Source organism: Trachemys scripta, chromosome 3 (genome assembly GCF_013100865.1).
Source record: "Trachemys scripta elegans isolate TJP31775 chromosome 3, CAS_Tse_1.0, whole genome shotgun sequence".
In the NCBI taxonomy this organism is placed as follows: Eukaryota; Metazoa; Chordata; order Testudines; family Emydidae; genus Trachemys; species Trachemys scripta.
The window spans coordinates 92,324,355-92,343,282 of record NC_048300.1 but is presented as its reverse complement, the minus strand read 5'-3'; the positions used below and the strand labels follow the sequence as shown (position 1 = coordinate 92,343,282).

Genomic DNA, 18,928 nt, shown 5'->3' with positions numbered 1-18,928 from the left:
TTTTTCTCTAATTCCCATGGAGTCTGTCATGTTCTACATAGGGCTGAATCCTGCATTCCTTCCACAAGCAATACAGGATTGTCCCCTACTGATTACATTGCTGAAGCCTGTTTTTTTTCCCTACAGGCTCGCATTTTTTGGTGCTCATTATCCACATGGTATATACTATTGTATATATTTTGTCATATATTGACCATACAATATCTTGTGCATCTAAAATAGGATTACATTGCATATTTTAAAGCAGGGATCGGCAACCTTTGGCACTCGGCCCTCCAGGGTAAGCCCCCTGGTGGGCTGGGCTGGTTTGTTTACCTGCTGTGTCCGCACGTTTGGCTGATCGCGACTCCCACTGGCCGCGGTTTGCCATCCCAGGCCAATGGGGGCTGCGGGAAGTGGCGCGGGCTGAGGGATGTGCTGGCAGCCGCTTCCCGCCGCCCCCATTGGCCTGGAGCGGCAAACCACGGAGAGTGGGAGCCGCGATTGGCCGAACCTGCGGATGCGGCAGGTAAACAAACCGGCCCAGACTGCCAGGGGGCTTACCCTGGCGGGCTGCAGGCCAAAGGTTGCCGATCCCTGTTTTAAAGAGTATCGGGATTAGCCAAATTAGCAACATTTTATTATGTTTTCATCTGTTTTCAGATACTTAGGCCAGAGTTACAAAGAAACTTTTTTAGAGCACTCACGGGTTCAAATCCCTTCTCCCTCTCAGGTGGCAGGCTCTCCCACATCTCAGGTGAATACGCTAACCACTAAAAGTTAAGAGGGAGGTTCACCCCTCCATTTTGTGTCAGTTTGTCTATAAGTACCAAATTTGGAAGGTGAGGACTGAACACGCTTCCCGGGTGGGCAATTTAGGAGGAGGAACACTGATCTTGTCCTGGATTGTGCATTGCTCTGAGGCTTAGGCATCCAGACCCTTGGAGTGGAGCTGCTGTGATCTTGCTCAAAGGCAGAAACATAGGCACCCAGGGAACTTTTACTGTACAAATGTAGGTGCCTACAGGGTTGGAGGAGGGGGTTTTGTGAATCCCAGTGGTGCCTGATTTTGGGAGCTAGGTGCCTAAAGTGGCAATTAGGCACCTAAGTCCTTCTATATATTAGCACTCACAGTACAAAAGGTAAATGAAGCACATTTTCCCTACATATAAAAACCCATGCTTTTAAAAAAATATTGATGTGGTCATTTTAGGGACCAATGGTAAAGCCTTTCCACATGTGAGAAGTCCCATTGACTAAAATGGAACTGCTCAGAGGTGTAAGAGCTGAAAGGCTATTTACCAAAAACACCACTATTTTGCCATTTTTACAGATACCTCTCGGATGTGTATACCTTCTCATCACATCACAATGAAGTCATTCAATGAGGTATTAACACCTCAGTGCAGTGTTAATAAACTGGTACTTAAACCAGTCAAACCTTGCCTTCTATGGCATGTAGAAATCACCTGCAAAATCAATGGGGAGTTCCGAATAAAACTGGATGGCATGGTATGCAAAGCATTGCATTAGCTTTAACTGGTTTTTATTAAGTACCAAAAAAATGGCTTTTATCTATAGGTGACCGCACCAGCTCTTCTATTCAACATAGCAGATGTGGAAATTAGGAATGACCCGAATAGAAACAAAATGTTTCTGATTACACCTTCACATTTTTTACAAGGTGAAGAATGTTAACAGCACAAGAAATCTCCCTGCTGCTTGTTAAAGAAGCCATAGTTATTTATAGAATGTAACAAAGATTTTAATTATAATTTTTAATTAATAATTTATTTTTATTGTTAACTCTGATTTTCTCTAGAGTGTTATTTGTTGAATAATATTTCAAATTATATAAGCATCTATATCCTTTTTAAAATTTCTAAAATAGCAATTTTTTCCAATTTCACTCACTTTTTCCCAACTGTTTATGTCTCTAAGCCAGTGCTAATAAGAGGATATAGCAGAGTCATGCCATTAATCCTCTGACTTGCGTGCTTTTTCAAGGTCACTCAAATTCCTTTTCTCTGCATAGGTAAGCCTTATAATCTGTTAATGACTTTCATGAACCTCGATAAACTGTACTAATTTGTAGTCCTGTTCTCCCTTCTACTGTAAAAAAGAAAAAGGGTCAAATTCTGTCCCGATATACACCCTGAGTTATTAACCTCAATGAATTTAGTCAAAGGTTCAGCTCCTCAATCAGCGCTCTCCTCTTAAAGGGCTTAATGCTCTCAAGGGGGGAGGGGGGAGGAAGAGACTGGATAATTTCCATCCCAAAACACTGAAAGAACTGGCATGATAGATTGCTAGCCTAATAGTAAGGATTTTTAATACTTCTATCTATTCAGGGCTAGTGCCATAAAATGGCACAACAGCTAACGTTGTAGGTATATTTAAGAAAAGGAAAAAAAGTGATTCTGGCAATTACAGATCTGTTAGTCTGACCTCAGTTGTTTGCAAGGCTTTAGAACAAACTGTGAAGAAAAGAATAATTAAATTCATGGAGGCAAATGGAAAAGGGGATATAATGCAATATGGGTTTACCAAAGACAGATTATGCCTAACTAACCTGATTTCCTTGTTTGAGAAAATAACTGATTTTTGGATAAGGGAAGTGGAGTAAAACTAATATTTTTGGACTTTAGGAAAGCATTTGACATGATACCACATGGGAAATTATTAGTTAAATTAGGGAAGGTAGGGATCAAGAGAAGTATTGTAAGGTGGAAAAGGAACTGGCTAATGGGGATAAGGCAACAGGTTCTGCTGAAAGGTGAATTACCAGACTGGAGGGAGGTTACTAGTGGAGATCCTCAAGAATCAGTCTTGGGCCCAATCTTATTTAATATTTTTGTTAATGACCTTGGCATAAAAAGTAAGTGTGCGCTAATGAAATGTGCCGATGATACGAAGTTGGGAGGCACCATCAATCCAGAAGAGGGTGGGAATATTGTACAGGAAGAGCTGGATGACGCTGAAGCCTGGAATAACAGAAATGGGATGAAATTCAATACTACAAAGTGCAAGGTCTTAGGCTCTAATAAGAATTTCTGCTACAAGCTGATGGCTCATCAGTTGGAAGTCACAGAAAAGAAGAGAGCCTAGGTGTGTGGGTCTATCACAGGATGACTATGAGCCACCAATGTGATGCAGCTGTGAAAAAGACAAATGCAGTCCTAAGTTTATCAGGCCAGGCATTTCCAGTAGGGACAGAGGAGTATTAATGCCATTGTACTAGGCCAGGGTAAGAACTCATGTGGAATACTGTGTACAGTTCTGGTTACCCATGTTCAAGAAAGATGAATTTAAACTGGAACAGGTGCAGAGAAGGGCTACTAGGATGATCAGGGATATGGAGGGCCTGTCTTATGGGAGGAGACTGGAAGAGTTTGTAAAGGACAATGTTGGCACAAGAACAAATGGATACAAATTGGCCATGAACAAATCCCAGCTGGAAATTACAAGAAAAATTTCTAACCACCAGAGGGGAGAGGTTCTGGAACCACCTCCCATTAGGAATTGCGGGGGCAAACAACTTAATTAGTTTTAAGAGCGAGCTGGACAAATTTATGAGTGCAATTGTATGAAGGGGCCGTTTGTGATGGTGGAGGGCAGGCTTGGCATCCCTTCCAGTTTATGTCCTATGCTCCTAAAATCTCATGTTTTGGGGGTTCAGCCAGTCACACACAGGGGTCAGGAAGGGACTCCCCCACCCAATATGTATTCTAGGGTCTTTTGTCTCCTTCTTCTGAAGGCCACTGCTGAAGATGGGACACTGGCCAGGGTGGGATGTTGCACTGAGGTGGTGCCCAACTTTCTCTCTTTCAGGCTGGCTGATTCTTGTTCACATGCTCAGGGTCCAACTGATGGCCATATGTGGGGTTGGGAAGGATTTTTCTCCTAGATCAGATTGGCAGTGACCTTTGGGGGGTTGTCCCAGTATGGGGTGTGGTTAACTCTCCAGGATCATTGGGGTATGCCTCACTATATTCCCTGCCATTGCAGGGGTCTTGGGCATTAGTGCATCTTGGTCCCTCCTATTCTCTGCTTGTGGCAAACTACAGTTTAGTCTTCTGGGGGCTGTAACACTTTGGTCTAATTTTGATTGTTGGGTTTAGTGTGCAGGTGCTGGGTGGTGTTGCTGTGATATATAGGAGGTCAGACTAGATATTCTGGTTGTCTCTTCTGGCCTTAAACGCGATGCCTCTGTGTTGCCAGCCAGGTCTGCTCACTGATGTGAAGGTAGGTGGTGAGATGGACCCTGCCTCCAGCTTCTCTTTTTGTATAGGCCCTAGGTGCTGACTCTGTGCAGTTGAACTGGGGAACATCGTTGAAGTCCAGGGAAGAAATCACTCTCCTTTAGTTGAATATAAGCTAAGAACTAACCTCCGTGGCTGTTTTAAATTGTTTGTATTTGGCAGTATCATTGACATCATGCTTCATCTTCTTTAGCTCACTTTCCTTTGATGAAATCCAACTTGCTAATTCAGAAATTCTGAAATCAAAGACCACACAACAGAAAACAAGTTAAAAGTTAGCTGTAAACTAGCCTTTATCAAGCCACAGCAGATAATTATTAGCTTAAATAAAAAACAACAACAAGAAGAAAAACAGATTATTTTGGACCTACTATATAAAATAGAGTTTTCTGTTTGTGAACAAAAAAAGCATTTACTATTCCTTGAATTGTATTTTTCTATGACTGGAAGTTTTAAAGAAGAGCACATATACTAATTGTTCTGACCAAGGTTCTGTCATACCCAGCTAACAACAGAACTAGTACCTATTATTGTACTCCTTCCATTTGTCAGGATTCTCTTTTAGCTTCACATAGGTGCTATCAATCTGGGATTTAAGTTCCTTGAGGGTTTCTTGGCTGCTTTCTGATGTAGTCTTAAGTTGATCCCATTCTGGGAGTTTTAGGCACAGTTCTTCAATCCGCTGCAGCCTTTTCTCACACAACTGATAGGGTCCCTTATCACTGAAGAAAAACTGAAAAGGGGGAAAAAGCAACAATAATACAAACTGGCAAAGCCACAAATCACATTTATTTTTTATATCAAATTAAGTAGGCTCCCAGCTTTTGCATATCAGTACAAAAGTAAATCAAATTCACCTTTCCTTTCAAGTTTCAAATCTTAATACACTTAAAAGTTGTTCAGAGAACTTATAGAACCTCCATCCAGGGGTCCAATTTACTGCCATGTTACACCAGTTTCACATCGCTGAAATCAATAGAATTGCATTAGTGTGAATCTGGAGTAACTTGATTGTGGTCAATGAGACCTTGGTTTTTATATCCTTTGTATTTGAATGCATTTACACACATATCCACTTGGTGGCACATGGTGCATACCTTGTGCTCTTTGATGATCTTTTCACTGCCCTTGCTGGATACCAGCTTGTTCTCTCTAGCAAGTTCAGATCTACACTCTTCCACTGTGCCTAGGAGTTTGCTTTTCTCCACTTCAATCTTCAGATGGACCAAATGATATGGGGCTTCTGCCTGGAGATCCTATACTCAATAGGGAAAAAAACAAAAACAGAAAGCAAGCATGATTCTCATTCATCCAATGTAAGGCTACTAAATGAGAATTATAGAACAATTTTTAAAGTGCAACAGAAATCACATACATGCTATAACACACACAGAACAAATGTTTTTCAGCATTCATGTATGAAGGGAAATCAAATAAATCTATTACACAGAATTATTAGTTATATACTTAGATCACAAGCTCTTTAGGACAGGTACCTTCTTTCACAATATTGACAGGTTTCAGAGTGGTAGCCATGTTAGTCTGTATGAGCAAAAACAATGAGGTGGTACCTTAGAGACTAACAGATTTATTTGGGCATAAGACTGTCCAGTTTGGCCAATGTACATTGCAGAGGGGTATTGCAGGCACTTAATGGTATGTGGACAGTCTCTATGCAAAAGAATAAATGGACACAAATCTGACATCAGGAATCATAACATTCAAAAATCAGTAGGAGAACACTTCAATCTCTCTGGTCAATAACAGACCTCAAAGTGGCAATTCTCCAACAAAAAAACTTAAAAAACAGACTCCAACATGAAGCTGTGGAACTGGAATTAATTTGCAAACTGGACACCATCAGATTAGGCCTGAATAAAGACTGGGAGTGGTTGAGTCATTACAAAACCTAAACCTAAAATCCCCAATACTAATTTCTCCCTACTGTTACTCACACCTTCTTGTCAACTGTCTGAAATGGGCCACTCTCATTACCACTTCAAAAGTTATTTTCCTCCTTGGTATCCTGCTGTTAATTGATTTGTCTCGTTAGACTGACCTCACACTTGGTAAGGCAACTCACATCTTTTCATGTATTTATAGCTGCTCCTGTATTTTCCACTCCATGCATCTGATGAAGTGGGGTCCAGCCCACGAAAGCTTATGCCCAAATAAATGTGTTAGTCTCTAAGGTGCCACAAGGACTCCTTGTTGTTTTCACAATAGTGTGTACAGTGCCTAGCACAGTGAGGTTCTGATCTATGACTGGGGCTTCTCATAGACTCATAGACTCATAGACTTTAAGGTCAGAAGGGACCATTATGATCATCTGGTCTGACCCCCTGCATGATGCAGGCCAGAAAGCCGTCCTCACCCTTTCCCTTGACTCTGCTGTTGAAGTCCCCAAATCCTGTGGTTTAGAGACTTCAATTAGCAGAGAATCCTCCTGCTAGCGATCCCTGCCCTATGCTGCGGAGGAAGGCGAAAAACCTCCAGGGCCTCTGCCAATTCACCCTGGAGGAAAATTCCTTCCCGACCCCAAATATGGCGATCAGTAAAACCCCGAGCATGTAGGCAAGATTCTCCAGCCTGACCCTCGTTAGCCATTATACTATTTACCTGCCATGGCACGGTATTCTAGGTGCTACCTAGAATGATAATGAAGATAATAGTAGTGTGGCTACATTAGCAACAGCCCCCCAAGGGCACCTGCTTTTGTGTATATAAAAAGCCACAGGCTCACACAAAATGTGACTTATTAGGGGCAGGATTTTCCAAAATGGCCAGTGTTGGCCTAATATTGCTTGCATTGCAGTCAATGGTAACATTCCCAGAGAATTACGCCAATGCTGCATGCTTTTGAAAACCCCACTCTAGATACTTAGCTCCCCCAATGATGTATGCAAGATGAACTCAAATGGAGAGCTTTGTGCTTCCCCAGATGTTGAACCTGAATATTCTGTAGGCATATTCTGAGAGGACTATTTGAAAACTTGGCCCATAACGTATAATAAAATTATTCCGTGACTTATTATCAGTCTTTGCTCAGTCACTTTAGTCTTTGGCAGTAAGCACTGTTTAAACTGTTTAAACTGAAAGCCTAATCTATTAAAAATCTGTTTTATTAGTGTTACTACAGTAACTACAGGCAGCTCTGCTTCAGTGTAAAGCATGAAAAGATTAGGTGATATTAAAGGCAGCACTAGTAGCAGCACTGGTACCACCTCTTATTGCTCGACACTTCCCATTATAAAACTCAGTTTTCAGCTGCTTTCAACTTTTCCAGACTTTAACTGTTCTGGCTGAAATTTTCCATGTGAGATGTCTGTCTCAGGCTGATGGTGGGTTTTTTTTTTTAATTTCAGCCAAAACAGTTCAGCCATTTCCAAGAATGATACTAGGGAAAAAACAAAGTCTGGGCATTAGAAATGAGAGTTGGGACGGGTTCAGCAAGGAGACTGGAAATGCGGGATGTGAGACTGGGAGCAAATAGATGGAGTGGAAAGACTGAGATTGGATGAGGACCCTGGGAAGAGACTGGGACTGGCTGGGCAGTGGGAAGAAGGTTGAGTGGAGGGGAGACACATCTAACAAGAAGCTAGGATGTAAGGGGAGAACTGGGACAAGGAGATGGCTGGTTAAGAGACACTGAAATTGGAGCTCAGGGAGGGAGGGAGACTGAGACTGGGAGCCAATGGCGAGGGGGAATGTGGGCAGGGGGTGACTGGAGGCTGGGGGAAGAGGACGACTTCAATGAGGAGTCAAGAGGGGGAAACTGGTACTGGCTAGGCAAGGAAACTGGCACTAAAAACCTGGGGAAAGAACTGGAAATAACAGGGAAAGGAGACCGAATCATGGACACGGGGGGAGGGAGACTGGGACTGGTATTCCAGTGGGGTAGACTACAACTGGGTGGGAACGGAGACTGGGACTGAGATTAGAAATCTGAGGAGTGGAGATTGGGTAGGTGAGGAGAATGAGATTGTGATGAGGAGTCAGGGAAGGGAAAGAGATAGGACTGGAACAAGAAGAAGTTGGAAGGGATCAAGCTAGGGAGGAAACAGGCAGAAGAGTCTCTACCCACTAAAACACACATCCCTCCTGAACCTGAAATGGAGCCCAAGATTCCTGGGTCTCACCATTCTTCTTCTGTCAGGAAATATCTGTGAAACCCACTGACAAAATGTGTGTCTCTTCCCCCTGTTGTGCTGGTCCATATAGAGGAGGATAACCTACTATTGCTATCAGTTAGTCCATTAGCTCAAGTAGCAGAGGATTGTGTGGTGGAATCTAAAGGTTCCAACTCTGCTGATGATCCATGTGGGTGTCAACACGATGCCACATGATGGAATTTTTTTTTTCAGTTTGCTTTTTTAAAAAACACTAGGAAATTACACACAAAAATCTACATTAAAAGAACAAAGTCAAGTACTCAAAAGTAGAAAGTGCCAGAATTAAATATGTCTTAGAAATCTTACTTTAACCCCACTGTGTGTATACATTATGATACAGTCCTTAAATACATGACCACATACTGTGTTTTCCACATGACCCTTGCATCATTCAGTGCACAGGATGGACCTGCTCTGGGAGATGAATCAGGGCTGCATAGCAAAGGAGATTGTCATCTGTAGGACACCTATCTCATTTGTTTCAGAAGTTGGAAGGTGTGTAGTGAATGAGGCAGAGGATTGCAGGAAGAGAAAGGTGGGTCTCATGATTTAGGAAGCTGAATGTTGCCCTGGAAAACTGGCCACCAAGTTTCTATATGACAGTGGGCAACTCACTTACACTAAATTCTTCACAGGTGGTCACTAGCTGTGTGTTCCTCATTCTCTGGGTGCCCAACTTGGGTTTGATTTGCAGAAGTGCTAAGTACTCACAGGTGCAAATGAAGACAATGGGAACTGTGTTCAAATATATAAAGATATAAAGCAATATACTACTAAATACTCTGAAAAATCAAGTCCTCAGTGTTTCAAATTGAGCAATATGTTTGACCTAATCCTCAGTTGTGCCTCAGTTCCCCATTTCTCTAATGGGGATAACTTCCCTCACCTCACAGAGGTATTGTGAAGATTAACTCATTAATGTCTACGAAGCACTCAGATACTATAGTGATGGGTGACACAAGAATGCCCATGAAGAAATTAATAATTCTGTCTGTGTTTGAATAGTACAATAACTAAGGTCTAGAGCCACACACTAAACAATGAGGGGAAAAGAAAATATTGAATAGCTGCTATTTAAGTGAACACTGTCCATCCTGTGTTCTGAATGATACAGGCATCCTATGGAAAAAGTAGTATGTGACCACGTAATTAATGACTGTATCATAATGCATATGCACAGGGGGACCAAATTAAACTTGCACTGGCAAGCTTAATTCTGGCATTTCCATTACTTTTGAATGCTCAACTTTGCAACTGTAATAATATTCTTTTAACATAGTTTTGTGTAATTGTATTTGATTTTACAGTCAATGGGTCTTTTTCTCTTATTCAGAAAGAGGAAAAAGGAAGAAGAGGGACAAGATGTCCCCAGTTTCCATCCACAACATATTGCTTGGACAGTTGGGCCTCTGGAGCTATTCAGTTTACAATTCCAGAGTTCCAATTTAAATACTAACCTTCCACTGCTTATGGAGTTTCCTAACAGCTTCCTGCAGGCTGTGTTGTTCTTGCTCAGGAAGGATGTCAGTAAGTTCATCACAAGCTTTCAGGAAGGCATTAAGCACTCTTTGGTCCAACTGGCTGAAAAACTCCTGATATTGAAAGTAAAGGTTAGAAGATTAAGTTGCTTAATGCTATTGCTATGGAAAGCAGCAGGAATGAAGTTCAGAATTACATATTTTATACTACCACATACAAGCTCTCTGCAAGTTTGGAAGATAGCTGCATTAAAAAGACTGAATTCAAGTTAAGAAATGGTACAATATTTAGCAGGAAGTTGGAGGAGTTAGCAGGAGATATTCCTGAATAATTTCTAAAGTAGAGCATCAACTAACTCTTGTACATTTCAGCAACTGTACAGAGTTGGTAGCTTATACACATAGGATTCTGCACTGAAACAGTATTTTTAAAGAAGAATAAAAGTAGTAATATTACCAATGAGCTCATTTACTTAATAAGAACTCCTATGTTTTTTCTTGCCACTACATCCTCCTGAACAGTATCATTCTAACATCAGATTCCATGTCATTTATAAGATTAAATAGACTTTGTACTAGTGTAACATATGTCTATTGTTAAAGCCTACATAGTGACTGCAATGAATGTCAGAGAATCTACTCACAGTATGTTTCCTGAGAAGTTCTTCAGGATTTCCTTTTTCTTCTAGGCATCCATTGGCAATCTGTAGCACTTTCTCTAGTTCTGCCCTGGACTCCTCAAATTTTTTCATCAAACGGCTATTTGCTTCTACATTTTTTCTCCAGTCACCAGTCTTCTTGACCATATCCTAAATTACAAGTGAAGAAAAAATGATCTTGTATTTTTTCCCCAGATTATTTTCTGAATTATGATCTTTATTAACTATACTATCCACAGTCCTTCATTAAAATGTTTCCTGCTGCCCCGTGGGTTTATGGTGTTCACAGCTTCTCCTCTGGTACCTATAAATGTCCATGTTAATCTCATTCTCCCATTAAAATAAAATAAAACTAATGTAATGAATCTGGGGAATTTCCATATGACCTATCATTGTGACCTTTTTTAGACCTTTTTTATGCGAAGCAAGTCTTGAAATGTAAACTGGCTGGTACTGTAGGAAGTTTGTCACTGGGATTTTTCTAAAGATCACAAGTTATTCATGGTCCCCTCCTATCAGAGACACCCTGGTTTGGCATTTGAGACCCATGAACTACAGGTCTCTTGATTTTTGAGGGGCCTAAACCAATGGAGGTTGGCAAAAAACTTATTTCCATCTAGCTGCCTGCATCTGACTGTGAAAGGCAGTCACTCTTACGGTTTAATCCCAACTCTAACACTCAATCCTTCTGTGGTCTTTGTCAAATCACTTAACTTTTTTGCCTTAGTTTCCTAATCTGCAAAATGAGAGGAACAATACTTACTGATGAGAAGAAGAGAATGGAGAATATATTGTGTTTGTGTTATCTAATGTTTCTAGAGTTCAAATACACAAGTTCTCTTATTCACCAAGTTGCATAAAAAACACGCAAAGGGCTCAAAGCAATAAGCCCCCACAGAAAACCAACAATCAAAAAAACTTTTCTATAGCGTACCTAGCTGCACTTCTCTTGCAGCAAGAAGCCTGAAGATATCAACAATGGCAACAACCCCTGCTTACCATAGACACTTTAAAGAACAGTGGTTTTCAAACTTTTGGAGCAGAGACCCCACTCTGAATTACAATTTTTGGTTGTGTCCTCCCCCAACCCAGACAAAAATAGACACATGCAAAAGTATGCTTGATAGCCTATTCATAAACCTAACAGAGATCTTAGCACAACTTTAATTAAATTACAAATACACCGATACTTTAATGTGAAGGGTGTGCCTGTTTCTCTGTGGACAGTTTATCAATTTGTAAGGATTTTTTTTGAAACTGACATTCTGAGGTTGTCCTCCACTTCCAATCTCAGATGGTACTTTGTCTTTAGCATAGCCAACACAGAGAATCTGATCTCACACAAATAAGATGAACCAAACAATAAAAGGGCTTCGATCACACACTTTGACAAAGCAGGATATTATGAGCAAACTTTCAACCAAAAATCCCCTAAAGAATTTTTTTTAAATTGACTGTCCAGGGTGCTATCACTCTGAAGTTCAATCAGTTTGTCCTGAATGTCATTTGAGAGATGGGACAAGGTCACTGCTTCAGCTACAAAACTGGCTCTGAGAGAAATCAAGTGATTCTCAATTGGCTCCACAACACTGAATAGTTCAGATTCTGTTTCGTCGATAACATCAGTTAACAACAGAACTGGAATGCTTAAACCAGTTCTGATTTTTGTTTTCCAGAGATCTAGTTTTCTCTTGAATGCCGATATTTTGTTCTGCAAGTAAAAAATTGTACTTTCTGCTCCTTGCAAAAAGACAATGCAAAAAGAATTCATTTTATCAAAAAATATCAGCAAGGTAAGCCAAAAGCACAAGCCAGCAGGGATTACACAGTGTCTCTGCACTGGTGAAATTCAAATCCACCAGAAAAAGTCAAATTTCGTTTCGCAGTTCATAAACACGTTGCAACACTTTCCCACTGATAGCCAACTGACTTCCATGTGAAACAACAAAGCATCATGCTCCACTTCCATTTCTGCAAAAAGCATTGCAAAGAGAAGTACCTTTGTGGGCTGTGTCTTGATAAAGTTCACGATTTTAACAGCAGAACTATAAGTACGTGATCCGTGTTTCGACTTGCAAGGGCTTTGCAGTGTATCACACAATGAGTCCACAAAATATGTGGCACAATTTCAAACACTTTGGCCTTTAAACCTGCCCTACCTTCAGACTCAGAAGGGGCTCTATCCATGCAGAGTTCCATGCAGGCTTCCCACTTCAACTCGTGAGAAGTTAGAAAGTCATTTAAAAAGTTAAACAGTTCAGATTCAGTTGCATGAATCTTAATTGGCTTCCAGAACAAAAAAAATCTCCCAATATTGATGTTCCGTGAGAGTACCAAACGTAAGCAATTAAATGAGCTTTGGATATATGCGTTGCTTCATCCAACTGGATTTCAAATAAACTGGTTTGCAATCGAGAGATCAGCTGTGCCATTATATTTTCTGACATGTCAAAGATTTGGCAGCTGACTGTGTTGTCTGACAGCAGGATCATTTTTAACTTCTCTGCCACACTGTCACCATTCCTAGTCCTGCCAACGTCAATTGCTGCTGGGAGAATCAGTTTTTCCCTAATTGCATAAGGCTTTTTATTCTTGGCAATGTGGTATGCAACTGGATACGATGCTTTTAAATCACTTGCAGGGGTGGATACCACATTTTTCACTGTGTTTTTTTGTTGGTTAATTTCTTGTAGCTTTCTTTCGAAAAAATCTCTGTTCTTTCCTACCAGATTCCATGTTTTGTTTCTAAATGGCATCTTAATTTTGTTGGCTTCAGGCTATTGTTTGCTAAAGTTACTGCATACACTACACATTTGAGGCCTGATTTCTCTGCTAACAGCAATGGAAGTGAAACCAAAATGTAAATATGCTTCATCATATTTTCTTGTTTTTGCAGATTTTTTGTCTGTAATGACTTTAGCCATTTCAGTTTCTGCCTTTCGTTTCGGAACACTACCATCCTTTGGCAATAACTACCAATCCATTTTTCACCAGCGGAATAAGCACGGCATAACTGCTTGCTGTAATGACAGGATACGATATACTGAACCGGAAGGTGGGAAAGGTAATTATTGCTATAGAAATGATCGCCGGCTTATAATTAAATACAGGGCAACACTTTCCTGTGTACTGCATCAGCAGCCTTGTATTGTCCAAAAAAGTCCATCTGATTAAATCAGTTGCAAAATGTTTACTCCTCCTTAAGGCTGCACTTAATTTGCAATATTGCAGAAATTGCAGATCCCCCAATATTAGGACTCCACCGCAAATTTGCCAGCTGGGTGGCTGACAGCGCAAGTTCTACTTCAAATGTAAACTGAGATAAAACTACCTACTCACTCTTATAAGATTGGAATAATGTATAACATGAGCTACTTATCAAGCTCCATCAACCTGCCTTTTAACACTTTTAAAATGATAAGTCATAAAATGACATCTACAGATCTTCACTAAGAATCCAGATGTTCAGAAACACTCAATGATAGCATTTAGACAAGTGGTTCTCAAACTTTTGTACTGGTGACCCTTTTCACATAGTAAGCCTCTGAGTGTGACTCCCCTTATAAATTAAAACCACTTTTTGAAATATTTAACACGATTATAAATGCTGGAGGCGAAGTGGGGTTTGGGGTGGAGGCTGACAGCTTGCAAGCCCCCATGTAATAACCTCGCAACCCCCTGAGGAGTCCTGACCCCCAGTTTAAGAACCCCTGATTTAGACAATCAGCACTTCAGTGTAGCTTAAAATTCAAGACACTACATTTCATAGAGTAATTAAGAGTCCAATTATGCCACCCTTATATTGAATAGTACATTAAAAGGAGTGTCGTTGAAACCAACATTTGGAAAATCTGACCCTAAAACCATACTGGATAATTATGTGCCAGACTTTGTTACACTTACTAAAGTTGATTAAGTACTTTACTACTCAAATAGTCCAGAAAATATCAATGAAACTATTGACAGAGTAAAATACTAATTCAAGTGAGTAAGTGAGACTGATTTTGGCACTAAATGTGGAGTACTATATAAACCAACTGTAACTGTGATTTATTTCCAGTGGAAAAACAAACCCAGCAAACTGAGTTTTGCAAAGATCGCCATGCTCCATTCCTTGAGTGGGGTGGGGTGCATGAACAGATGGTTGCCAATGAGAGCCGGGATAACACATGTTGATAGAGAGGTCTGGGCAGTAACACAGAAGGGCAGTCCCTATGTGTGGATCTTCAAACCCCGTGAACAGATGGCCTGAAATCTGTGGGATTTCTCTGTTGATCTCAGGTTATCAGAGGGGTGCAGAGGACTTCTGACACCTCTAGGTCATTACATGGAGAAGCAGACCCCAAGCTCCCTGAGCACAGGACACTGTGAAAACCTGAGAGTCTCAATTCACAGAGCTTTGTGAAGTATCTTCTCCCCTCCCACTGATCTAGTCTTTATTTCTACTGCGACTTCAAATTCTAAAAAAGGGGAATTATCCCACTGCATCATGGCACTGTTGGTACAGATGGGAGTAAGGGAAAGATTTCAATGAGAATGAGCATCTGTGGCTGTGTATAAGTATCTTGTATTAAAGTATTAAAAGTATATTAGATTTTAAAGTAATTTAGTTACATCAGTGCAAGTTTTATAATACAGATAAGCTCCGTGTTTGGTTTAAAGAGTATGTGGGTGTCAGGAGAAGAGAAAAACAAAGGAAACTTCTTGTGCTCCCTGTGGCAACAGCTGAAGACTGATAGAAAGCAAAGAGAACACAGTAACAAGTGCATACTAAGGGTATGTATGTATACACAGCAACTAGACCCCTGTGGCTGGCCCATGTCAGCAGACTCAGGCTCGCAGAGCTCAGGCTGCAATGTTGTTTCACTGCTATGTAGATGTCGGGGCTTGGGCTGGAGCCTGGGCTCTAGGACCCTGTGAGGTTGGAGGGTTCCAGAGCTCAGGTTCCAGCCCGAGCCCAGAAGTCTACAAAGCAATGAAACACCCCTGCAGCCCGAGCTCCAGGAGTCTGAGTCAGCTGGCACAGTCCAGCCGCAGGTTTTTCTTTGCTGTGTAGACATACTCTAAGAAATTCTCAAAAATATACTAAGAAGCAACAAAACTACCTGAAAAGCAACCTGGATCTCTGTGACCTTCTTCTGAAGCATCAATGGATTGAAATGTTGTAACACCTTACTCGAAGCCACAAACTTCAGAATGCCCTGACTGTTTCTCTCAATCAGGGACAGAGCTTTCTTGCAGTTTTCTTGGTATGCTATCAAATCCTGAAAGAAAGAAACACAATTCTGTTCTGGCCAGAAACAAAGGAAGGAAAAGTTCAAGAAAAAAACCTAGAGGGGCCATTTGTGGCAATAAGAAAATGGAAGTGGTCAGGCTCCATTAAGAACAATTTAAACAAGACATTAGAGAGAATAATATAGATCCTGCAAACTTTTTCCAGGGGTCTCAGCCCCATCCACAGGGATTCAATCATACAGCTTGCAGGACAGGATCCATCCGGGTAGTTTCACAAAATGCCAAGGTCTTTTCTGGCTGTGTGATTCTGTCATTTACTCTTGATTTGGGTATTATTAATATCTGTACCCACAGTATCGATTGCAAAACAGATGCCTTCATTTATTCAGTGAGTAGATAAAAGAGTGACAACTCTCCGTAGCTAGCTAAAATGCTTACACATATGGTCCTTGCCGTCTATCAGTCCCGTTATTGGAATTTAAATGACCACAACAAATCATTAGACAAGAGAATCAGTAACTACAACTACACAAATAAGAAGAAAAATTTCATTAATTCTCATGAGAGGAAAGCACAGTGTGTCCCTTTACTATTTAATGAACTATCTATTCCATGATCTACTCAGCAGAAATCAGCAGCCTCTGTATAATCTGGCAGACTGTCATGGATCTCAGTTCCATGGTTGGTAAATCCTTTTAGAAGAAATAAGCCATTTACTTAAATTACGAAGTCTGGGCTATGGTAATCTAAAAGCTGGAGACTCCATGATAATGCACTCTCCTCATTCTGCAGCTCTGACACCTGTTTCATTTGGTGTCTATGCTCAGACAGGACAGGATTTGTTCAGGACAGTGAGGGAGTTTAGATCAAGGCTGGACTGGCTCACATGCACAGTCAAGCTCAGCAGCCCAATATTATTTTTCTTCCAAAAACAAAGACGTAGCTTCAAGTCACTGGTGGAGCACAGGCCCTCCCTGACTGAAGTGTGGCTCACATCTCCATAATCATTGCAATTATAAAATAATTTCTAACTGTTCTTTCATATACTGCACTAAGTCCATTATTTTGCTAACAATATTATCTCCTTGTACTTGATTCTAAACAGCCCTTTAACATTCCAGCCTTACATTACAGATGCAAGACATTTTCTTCTGGATCCAATATGTCCTTCCATTGTCTAACACTGAGTTCCTGCATTTCTTCCTGCAGGACAGGTGGAAATTTAAGGCTCCATTACATTATATCTCCCCACCCCCAATGACTTCAAAGAAAACTCTTGTCAAACACATGGGAAGCCCACCAATGTCCATGAAAATCAATGGGAGTTCCTAAGCATTCTCAAGGAAATCCCAGTGTTCACTGATGCTGTGTGCAATTGTATAGGGGCCTGATGTAGTTTCCGTTGAAATCAAAAGAAAGTCTCCCACTGATTTCAGTGAGAGATGAAACAGGGCCCATATAAAGAGAAATCCACTTTCAGTTTATGTGAGTTTGTGGGAAAGTTGGTGGGCAGAGGTGAATTGTAGAGCTGGCATCTGTAGCCCAAAGAAAGTGTTTAAATATTATTAAATGAAGATTAAGAAATTGCCACTCAATTAAGAATTGCTCCTCAATTCTTGCTGCTGCAATCCAGAGTCCTAACAATCTAATGTGTTGCATAAATGCTTACAGGGAGTCTCTTATATTTTCCAGATAGGGTTTTGGGTGTTTTTTTTTTAAAACTTACCTGGTGGTTTTGTTTAAAAACAGCTGCAGGTTGCACTTCAGGATCTAGGGCAGAAATTATTTCATTGACTTTCTCAAGAGACTCATAAAAATATGTAATTTGCTTTTCTAATTCTTCCAGAGGAGACAGCAGCTGCTGAGCTTCATAGAGCAGGACAGGACAACGCTCCTTAGTCTTTTGGCAACATAAAGAAAAAATCTCATTACAACAGAAAGTTACTGAAATGCAATAAACAATAAATAACCTTTCCATGTACACTGCTTTACATAAGCCCCCTCCCTCTTTTAAAGGTAAATGGACCTGATCTTTAGTTCTTATTCAAGCAAAAATTACCATTAATATCAAGTACTTCAGGATCTGGTAATATCTTCTTGCTACTATATTCCACCCACAGTTATTTTAACATCTGTGCACTGAATAGCATTTGAACTTTTGTGTGGGAGATCTTTTATTCTCCGTTCATTATTTGCTATCTTCTACCTCATGGTCTCTCTCCTGCATTTCTCTTCCTCCCCTTCCAACTCCCTCCTTCTCTCTTCCATCCCATCCTTCCATTCTCAATTTTTCTACATACCCATTCCTTTTTCCATTTCTTTTGATTCTCTTTCTCTCATTCTCTACATTGTCTCTGGCCCAATCCTGCATCCCTTACACAGGAGTGTTGCATATATATGATTTGCAAGATCATCTATCTCTCCCCACTGTACCTCTTCAGTTCTCCATCACTACTTCCCACTCAGCTTCTGTCTTTCACTATTCCATCCCCTTTATTGAGGTGAGTTTGAACTATTGTATTGGTTAAGAAGACAATGTTGACAAAGGGTTGTTGCTGTTGGGGTGTGCGTGTTTTGTTTGGATTTTTACACCTATATATTTCTCTGTATTTCCCAATAATAGAGCAATCAGAGTGGGGCTCTCTTTTGAGTTGGACAAAAACACTCACCCTTTCACAATAGAAGTGTGGGTGTGCTTTTGGGGACAGCCTGTCAGTTTAGAAGTAGTGCAATGGTAGTGACACAAGCTGAGGTTCCATGCTCAGGCTTAAGCTCCAAGAGATGATAAGGTAAGAAACAACAGAGGGTCCTGTGGCACCTTTAAGACTAACAGAAGTATTGGGAGCATAAGCTTTCGTGGGTAAGAACCTCACTTCTTCAGATGCAAGTCTTGCATCTGAAGAAGTGAGGTTCTTACCCATGAAAGCTTATGCTCCCAATACTTCTGTTAGTCTTGCATCTGAAGAAGTGAGGTTCTTACCCACAAAAGCTTATGCTCCCAATACTTCTGTTAGTCTTAAAGATGCCACAGGACCCTCTGTTGCTTTTTACAGATTCAGACTAACAAGGCTACCCCTCTGAAGGGTAAGAAAGAGTATCTCATATATAATAAAACCATCTATTCAACTCAGGAGGAGTGTTAA

The 18,928-nt window shown here is 40.7% G+C and overlaps 1 protein-coding gene across 2 annotated transcripts in view; it reads right to left on the bottom strand.

Moving 5' to 3' along the window:
- SYNE1 (spectrin repeat containing nuclear envelope protein 1) overlaps positions 1-18,928 on the bottom strand; it is a 475,430-nt gene that overhangs the window by 309,373 nt on the left and 147,129 nt on the right. For both annotated transcript variants that reach the window (XM_034765383.1, XM_034765382.1), the window contains exons 21-27: positions 17,512-17,685; positions 15,656-15,814; positions 10,536-10,700; positions 9,871-10,005; positions 5,339-5,497; positions 4,766-4,974; positions 4,369-4,477 (exon numbers count right to left, since the gene is read on the bottom strand). In XM_034765383.1, coding sequence (XP_034621274.1) covers positions 4,369-4,477; positions 4,766-4,974; positions 5,339-5,497; positions 9,871-10,005; positions 10,536-10,700; positions 15,656-15,814; positions 17,512-17,685 — 1,110 coding nt within the window. The remainder of the gene's footprint in view (positions 1-4,368; positions 4,478-4,765; positions 4,975-5,338; positions 5,498-9,870; positions 10,006-10,535; positions 10,701-15,655; positions 15,815-17,511; positions 17,686-18,928) is intronic.